General features: G+C 46.8%; 1 protein-coding gene across 2 annotated transcripts; it reads right to left on the reverse strand.

Annotated features, from left to right (window-relative positions):
• Nucleotides 1-299: 299 nt before the first annotated feature.
• On the reverse strand, nucleotides 300-7620 carry IL36RN (interleukin 36 receptor antagonist). 2 transcript variants are annotated; one of them, XM_053589911.1, is made up of 5 exons: nucleotides 7473-7620; nucleotides 7100-7155; nucleotides 5697-5782; nucleotides 4303-4430; nucleotides 300-4104 (listed from the first exon to the last, which is right to left on the reverse strand). In XM_053589911.1, exons 1-5 carry the CDS (start codon nucleotides 7548-7550, stop codon nucleotides 3880-3882), a joined length of 573 nt encoding a protein of 190 aa, XP_053445886.1. In that variant the 5' UTR covers nucleotides 7551-7620; the 3' UTR covers nucleotides 300-3879. The 2 variants fall into 2 exon arrangements, with proteins under 2 accessions (XP_053445886.1, XP_053445887.1); XM_053589912.1 differs by lacking the exon at nucleotides 7473-7620 and adding an exon at nucleotides 7297-7323.
• Nucleotides 7621-8814: the final 1194 nt, after the last annotated feature.

Here is an 8814-nt window from a genome sequence, read left to right on the forward strand (position 1 = left end):
GAATTTAAGCTGCTCCCTGACCAGGGTGTTGGGGCTGGGGCTGTTTAGATGAGTGGAGGAGAGGAATACAATATTCCAGGGTAGAGGAACAGTTTCCACACTCTATACTCACAGGGTTGCAATTATGTGTCAAGCATTATACTAGATGCTCAGAAACAAACTGATGCAGCCCTAACCTTAAGATCATGCCAGTGACCACAGACTCCAAGTCAAGTGACTACAATGCTGGGAGGTGTGCCCAAAGCCTTCCCACAGCAGATGAGCAGAGAGCTCATTCATCAATGGCATCTCAGAGGAGGTGGCATCTTAGCAGGATGAAGGATTTCTCTAGGCAGAGAGTAGGTGTGGAGAGTACAAAATTAGAGGGAGCAACATGGGGCTGTGCTTGGGCCCATAGAGAGAGACAAAGAATGTGAACAGGGTCTGAAACACAGCTGCACCCAGAGCCCATGTTCTTGACTGCCCTGGGAGGCCTAGGGAAGGAGCTGTGCTACCCAGGACTTCAGCTGCATCTGACCTCCAGCACTGAGGCACATGGAGGCAGCTCCTTCTGTCCTGGCCACCTCCTTACCCTCAGCAGACTCTGAACCTGCCAGGCCTGTCCAACAGGTGAGGTGCGGGTGGAATACCTGAGGCTCAGGTAAGGGCCCCTCCTCTGGTTCTGCTCTCATCCTCCCGGGTTTAGGCCGGGACACTGGAGTCCGTCCCTGGCACCTCAAGGCACAAAAGCATCCAAAGAAGACTTAAACCTTGTGAAACTGAATATTCAACCAATTTAGTATGATCAGCTTTTCTTTTCTTTCTTCCTTTTTTTGCCAAAGTTCACAGAGCTGGTAAGTATCATCAGCTTTTAAATAGAATATTTGGGTAAATAAAAGGGTTGTTGCTCATTTGGAGAAGCAAAACGAAAATATTGGCGACAATTGAGATCATAATACATATGTAAACCAAATCAATTTATTTCTCTTTGCATATTAGTTATCTACGCTACAGAACAAGTTAGCTCCAAACTGAGCAACTTAAAATACCAGAGTCATTATCTCCCTGAATCTCTGAGGGGCAGGAATCCAGAGCAGCTCAACTGGGCAACTCTGCTTTGATTTCCCATGAGGCCATAGTTGAGCTGGTAGCTGAGGCCATAGTTGAGCTGGCAGCTGGGCTACAGGAGCAGAAGGCTGGAGGGGCTGGAGGACCTGCTCCTAAACTCATTCATGCAGCTGTGGGAAGGGGCCTTCGTTACTCACCACATTGGGTTTCTCTATGGGGATGCTCATGGCAAGGCAGCTGAATTCCCCCAGAGCAAGTAAACCAAGAAACTGAGAGAGTGGGAGAGAGAGAGAGAGAGAGAGAGCACACGAGTGCACACTCAAATAGAAGCCACAGTGTCTTTTCTAACCTAATCCTGGAAGCTGCATACCATCATTTCCACCAAGTTCTGTTGGCCACAGAGACAACTCCAGTGCAATATGGAAGCGGGCATAGGAGGTGAGCACTAGGAGGCAGGGATTGTTAGTGGCTAGTTGAATTTCCTACAGCTGTTGTGAACAACTGTCTCACACTTAAAACAACAGGCATTTATTCTCCCTCAGTTTAGGAGGCTGGAAGTCTGAAACTAAGGTGTCAGTTGGGCCACCACAATCCTTCTGAAAGCTCTAGGGAAGAATCCTTCCTTCCTCTTCCTAGGTAAAGAATTCAATTGTAGCAATGTCCAGGTGGTGGCAGTTTAGGTGAAGTTTTCATATCGCTTTTTTTTTGTTTTTTTGTTTTTTTGTTTTTTTGTAGAGACCAAGTTTCACTTTATGGCCCTCGGTAGAGTGCCGTGGCATCACACAGCTCATAGCAACCTCCGACTCCTGGGCTTAAGCGATTCTCTTGCCTCAGCCTCCCGAGTAGCTGGGACTACAGGCGCCCGCCATAACACCCGGCTATTTTTTTGTTGCAGTTTGGCCGGGGCCGGGTTTGAACCCACCACCCTCGGTATATGGGGCCGGCACCCTACCGACTGAGCCACAGGTGCTAAGTTTATTTTCTTTTAGAGAGAGGGAAGAGAGTGGGGGGAGGGATGAGAAGAGAGAAGAGAGCAGGGAGTGAGAGAAGGGAAGATGGGGTGGAGAAGAAAAGGAGCGAGGGAATGGGTAAATAAAAGGATGTTGCCACAATCCTTGGTGTTCCTAGGTTTGGGGCAACATAACTCCCATCTCTGCCTTTGTGGTTGCTTGGGCTTTTCCCCCTGTGTCTCCTTTGTGTCTCTGTGTCCTCTCCTCCTATTGGACTTACATCCACCCTAATCCAGCCTGATCTCATTTTAACTGATTGTATCTGCAAAGATGCTGTCTCCAAATAAGGTCAAGTTTGAGGTTTCAGGAAGCATGTACATTTGGGAGGACACTACTCTAATAGTACAGCAGCCCTCTTGGAGGGCTTTCCATTCCAGGAAATAATTACAAGATGATCTTTTTTCCTGTAAATTCCTTACCCAAGAGATTCCAGCCACACAAGCTCATCACATCCTTCTTCTTAGTGGCTTTGCTGAGGACTATTTCCTGATCCCTGCTGCTGCCATCTAGAGCAGCAGAGCACAACTCAATTTGCACATTTCACTCTGGGGACGTGGAGTCCCAAGGACAGGCAAAAACCACGTCTGCTGTGCTTAGCCCAAGGTTAATTTCTTATTGTTATACAAGTAATCCATCCTCATTGTATAAAGACTAGGAAATTCAGATAAATAAAAGAACAAAGCATCTTCTTTGCGTTGCCACACCATTCCCTCGCTCCTTTTCTTCTCCACCCCGTCTTCCCTTCTCTCACTCCCTGCTCTGTTCTCTCTTTCTCATCCTTCCCCCCACTCTCTTCCCTCTCTCTAGAATAAAATAAACTTATACTTTTATAACCTAAAAAAAAAAAAAAAAGTGAAAACTTCACCTAAACTGCCACCACCTGGACATTGCTACAATTGAAGTAAACTCTTCTAGGCTTTTTTAATGCAGAAAAATAAATTAAAATAAAATTACAAGATATGCTACTTTATAATTGCTCTTCACACTTAATATGTCATTTGCAACTATTCATGTGAATAGGGATCCCCATCTGGGGTTTTTATTGCACCTTAGGTTTTGAAAATGGAAGGCATGTCCTGCCCATCTTCTACCTTGTGAGCTGGAGCCATTTCCTCTGACACCACCATCCTCTCATGCCCACAGGGAAAGGAGGAAGGTAGAGATAGAAAAGCTACCCTGTTTCCCCGAAAATAAGACATCCTTCGAAAATAAGACCTACTTACAGGAAAGGTAAGACGTCCCCTGAAAACAAGACCTAGCGCATCTTTGGGAGCACACCTTAAAATAAGACACTGTCTTATTTTCAGGGAAACAGGGTAGCATAGTATGATGATAGCAGCAGGACTAATGGGAAGGAGAAGGGAGCCGGGCTGAGGACCATGGGTCCCTAACTCTGTGACCAGCTCCCTCTCCTGCACAGCAGTGAATGACAGGACCTCATGTGGGGGCTGTTGGCCCCAGAAGGCTCAAGTGCGGCTGGGCTGACCAATGAGGTCTGGGAACACTGGGTCAGTTACCACTCAGCATGAATAATTCCCACCACTGCCCCACCCACCCCCTTGAAATCTTTTTGTGTTTCTCCAGTTTATCCCATGTAGTTTTATAAGTTTCCACACCAATAGCATCACCCAATGGGGGAGGAAACTGTGAGCTGAGCCCCAAATCTCAGAATTTACCCAAATTTACCCAAACAGAGAGTAGCCATGTGCCCAGTAAGTCAGAGGTGGGGGCCCTGAGAGTAGAGGGGTGGTTGCCAAAGGGTCTCCTCCTCCACTAACACCCTGCCCAAGCTGGCCCCACCTAGAGAATCCTGGGGGCCACCCTAGTCACACTGCTGGAAGTAAAAGTCCACGATGAGTGTATCCCCATTAGGGTTCTCAGGAAGCTGGGTGAGACTGACAGGCTGGTCAGCCTCAGGCACAGTACACAGGAACCAGCCTGGGTAAGCAGCCGACTCGAAGCTGGAGGTGAACCCCCTGTCCCGCCGGTAGAAGGTGAAGCTCTTGGATTCCTTGGCTCCGAGGTAGAGCTCCATGATGTTCACTGGCTGCCAGCAAAGGGACAGGGCAGGTGAGGGGCTGGAAGGGGCAGGGGAAGGGCTGGGTGGGGCCAGGGCAGGGAGGAGGTAAAGCCCATAAAGAGAATCCTGATGAGCATAACCAAGAGGTGCAGGGTCCCAGCCCCAGTGCACTCTTTGTCTGTTGGCTTAGCCACGAGTTGACAAGGATGTCCCAACTAGACTCACCTCCAAGGTCAAAGTTGGTTCCTGCCCTGTCCCACATGACAGGCACTGGCTCCCTCCCTGGACACCCAGGATGACTGGGGATAGACTGGCATCCAGCCATCGATTGGGGACAACGTTGATCTCCTCACCTACGAGGAGGAGGCTAGATTCAGGGACCTTGGCCACCCCCACCCCTTACCCCCTTCCTGAAACCTAAGGTGCAGGACCAGTGGAAACCATCCTATCCCCTGCTGGGCAGAAGGAAAGCTTCTTGGTGACTGTCATAAGGGCAAGGAGGGGTGGTCTCTGCCAGCTGGCCCAGTAGACATCAAGTTACAGTAGCACATTGTTCCACCTCCTATCTCAACCCCTTGTTCAGGTCAAATTTTCAAAAGGCTTCTCTAAACCCCAAGGCCAATTCAACCTCCTCCTTTAACGCCCCCTGGCTTCAGGCCTCTTTTTTGAAACTCATCTTGATAAGCCTCCCATTAGAGTTGTTTGAAGGTCCTTCTACCCTGTGAGATTCCAGAGAGCAGAAGCAGGCCTCACTCCTCTCTGGACATCCCGCCACAGGGATTCATCCCCATACATGCACACATGCACACAGAAATACACACAGAGATATACAATGTACACGTACCACATGTGCATATACACACATGTATACACATGTGCACATGCTCACACAGGCATACTTATACACATAGATACATATATGTGCATGAATATGCTTACACACATGCCTACATGAACACCCAAATATATACACACACTCATACATACATACCTGCACACACACACTTACATACATAGGTGCACATACATGCCTGTGTGTACACACACATGCACACACATGAACACATGGCCTAGCAGGGGGATCCATTGTCTCTGTGCTCAGTGAGGGTCCCCTGGGTGGGCAAGTGAACACTGTTTTAGAGCAAAGAGCCCTTCACAGGGTTAGGAGCAGAGTAAATAAGAGGCCAAATGGTGCCACCTGTTCTCTGCCACTCTGAGTGACTGGGGACCCAGAGTGGAGGGACAGAAACGTACTCCCATCTGAGAATAGAAGCATAGAGAGCCTGCTGTAGTTCTCTCCTCAGCACCAGTTTCCAGAAAATAGAATGTTTGTATATAAGTATATATCTATGAGGAAATGACAAGATGCCCTCTTGGAAAATAATCCCACCTCTGCACAGAAGCTTCAGGTAGCAGTAGATTTTATCTTGACTTTGTTGAGAGGTGGAGTATTTTATTTGCCCTTGGGAGTCTGACTAACAGTGCCCCATCTAACACTTCAGGGACTGGGGGTCTATAAACCTATGCTAATTGGCAGGACTATTGCAAACTCTCTTCAGGCACCCTCCCCTCAGAGTAGGCAGAGACCCAGGAATGTTGGGCCGCATTTTGCCACCAACCTTTAATAACCTTCCCTGCATGCAGCCCTCCGGCTAGAAGTTGGTTATTGTTCAGATAAAGCACCTTCAATGCGGAATCCTTCATTCTGAAACATTAAGAAGGGTTGAGACTCCATTAGGGGAAGGTGGGCACTCCAATGTGTCCTGTCTCCAGAGAGGCCCCTAATCTCATGTACGTTGCTTCCCTATCTTTCCACCATGTCATCCATCCCAACCCTGCTGGGCTCATTCACTACCAGAGCTTCCCATCTGAATCTGAGATTTACTCCTTTACCTATCTAACCTCTTCTACTCCAACAAGTCTCCTCTGTGTGCTGTGGGAAGAGAATCCGGACTAGAAGTCAGAGACCTGGGTTCCCATCCCAGCTCTTCCCTGGCTGCTGCCAAGTCGCAGGAGACAATTCCCCTCACCCTCTCTGGGCCTGAGCTCCCCATTGCTGAACTCAGATGATGGGAGCGATAACTCCAGGCTCTTCCAGATTAAAATCTGATTCTTCAATTATCACCGAAGACCTCAGGGTACCGTACTTCCAAGTGACCATATAGTCCCTGCTAAGTGAAGAATCTCTGTAAATTTAAAATTCTTTCATTTTACTTCTCAAAGTTATTTCTCATCTATAATCTTGGTTGATTTTTTGACATCTTGTGAGGTGAAAGATGTATCCTAAGTGGCTTTCTCTGTAAGTCATATGGGAGAAAAGCATACAGTATAAAAATTAATGTGTGGCCAAACAGGATTAGACAAATTTAATTTCTTCAGAAAACCTTAGAGTCACTAATAAGCTGAGTTGTGCTGTGGTTCTGTTATAAGGGGATGTGGAAAGCAGCATTCCTCACATTTTGTCAGAAAGCTCCAGAGCTAAAGCATCTCCTGGGTCGGGAGTCCCATGGAATACACATTAGGAAGTGCTATTCTAACCCAGAGAAAGGGCTGCTCTCATCCACCATTGTAAGGTCCAGGGCAATGCAGAGTGTCTTCTTAGTAATGCCAGTGGCTAAACAAACTGGCCAAATAGTGGGTTTTGTTTAATTTTTCCCCCAGTGAGCATTGAGAAGGTATGGACACAGAATGGGTGAGTGGACATCAATCCACTGTGCTGGGTGGCAACATGAGAGCTCTGAGCACGTCCTTTGACCCACTTCCTCACTGTGGACAGACCAGGCTGCAGCTCTCAACTGGGTGTTTCATTGTCCCCCTTAGTGTCAGAGCCTTCCTGAGGTGGCCTTCCCCAGTCCTGCTCAATCTAAGAAGGCCGGAAGAACCTCTCTAAGGGCAGTGAGGAACTGGTCACAACTTCCAGCTGCAATCACAGCCCCTCTTCCCTTCCTCTCTCCATTCCTCAAAAAGCTGGACGACAGGTCTGCCCCAGGGTCTCTGCCAAACCAGAGCTTCATATACTCACCGGAAGCACAGTGCCCCACTCAGGACCATCTTGAGCTCCACAGTGTGTAGACTCCCCTGTTTTAAAACAAATAACAGAAAATCTAAGGTAGGGACAGAGGCTGAGCCTCCCAGCATGTGAGGAGCCTCCACAGAGCAGGGGATTCTGGGTGTGGGGTCAGGAGAGAGCTCCCGTCCTGCCAGCATCCCAAAGGATACCTGGGAATGCTCCTTTCTCCTGGCAGGAGCCTGCAGAGTCTGCCTGCTCTTCCAAGGATGCCTCAGCCCTTTAAGCAAGGGAGGCACCCTGAAACTGCTGCAGCCTGGGGAGGAGCAGGGTTTCCCCAGTGATTTCACACCACCCTGAGCCTTCAGAAACACCTGCTGCTCATTACCTCTCTGGGGGAGGGAAATTTCTGGAGACAGTTCCTTCCCGCAGTTCTGAAGACCTTCCTATGGGGCTTTCTAGACATCTCTGAGCACTCAGCTCCTACACCTCAGAGGCATCCAGATGTGAGCGAGCTAGTGCAGATGGCAGCTCAACGAAAGCAGATTTTAGAACAACCTCCGTTCCTTCCTTCCTTTTCTCCCACTTTCATTCCTTCTCTTCCTCCTCCCTCCCCTGTCTCTTCTTTCCTTCCCTCTGTCCCTCCTTCCTTCCTGACTTTGCCAGGCCTAGAAAGATGCTGGAGGTGGGGCACTCCTGCTTAGGGGCACTCCTGCTTCAGGTCTTTCCATGTTCACAGTGGAAAGACCTGAAAATCCAGATCAGCAAAAAGGAAAACATGAGTACTTGTCTTCTGTGCATGCATTGCCAGACGGCCAATGACAGCGCTTCTCCCACCACAGGCATGTGATATACAGAGGGTGCCAAAAAGAGGGATAAACATTTGAAGGGAGGCAAAAACTATTAAATTGGTAATATTCATGTCACGTTTGACTTCGATTATGCAAATGTGACTTGTATTCATCTTTTGTTATCAGTATATAGCAACTATGACAATTTTAATACAGTTTTTCCTTCTTAAAATGTGTATACAATTTTTGACACCCTCCTGTACCTGTTACTGTAGACAGTTTTTCATACAAGGGCATTATAGAATCTACACTCTTTCCAACATGGTTTTTTTAAATGTAGCAAAATAGCAGAATATCTTTCTGTACCACATATGGATCCAATGAGTTATCCAATGACACCATAAGTTTGAGTAGCTGTGTAATATTCCATTGTATATCAACAGCATCATTTCCACCAATCTATTATCATTGGTCCTTTTTATTGTTTTCTTATTTTTCATGCTTTCGTTTTTTGCTATTGAAAACCATATTGCAATAAACATCTTCATATCAACATCTTTGCTCATGTGTGTGATTATTTCTTTAGGAAATAAAACCTAGTTTATTCTGTCTGTTATTCCATAACTGACCTTCCTTAAATACCTAATCGGTAAAAATAATATGTGATGATAAAATGATTAATGCAATTTCAATACCTCCATGCACTCTCTGTGATGGGTTTGAGTTAAGGAAAGGTCCGCACATAACAATTTTAATTATGTCTTGAGTACCGTTGATAAAGTATTTATTGTTAAAGAATAAATTTAAAGAAATAATAATCAGACATATGGGCCTAAAAGCCTTTCAAGTGTTCAGGAATAAATGAGATATCAAGTTATCCAAAACAAGGAAAATAACCCAAGATTTACCTAATGCTACTAAAATGATAAATGCCTTTCA

This window comes from Nycticebus coucang, chromosome 4 (assembly GCF_027406575.1).
Source record: "Nycticebus coucang isolate mNycCou1 chromosome 4, mNycCou1.pri, whole genome shotgun sequence".
Taxonomy (NCBI): Eukaryota; Metazoa; Chordata; class Mammalia; order Primates; family Lorisidae; genus Nycticebus; species Nycticebus coucang.

Bases quoted from the DNA above. Each gene is read 5' to 3' on its own strand.
- IL36RN (XM_053589911.1), bottom strand. From the start codon at position 7,550: ATGTCTAGAAAGCCCCATAGGAAGGTCTTCAGAACTGCGGGAAGGAAC. The intron at 5,783-7,099 runs GTGAGTATATGA...TTAATGTTTCAG, and splicing joins AGTGGGGCACTGTGCTTCCG to AATGAAGGATTCCGCATTGA. The intron at 4,105-4,302 runs GTGAGTCTAGTT...CTTTGCTGGCAG, and splicing joins AACCAACTTTGACCTTGGAG to CCAGTGAACATCATGGAGCT.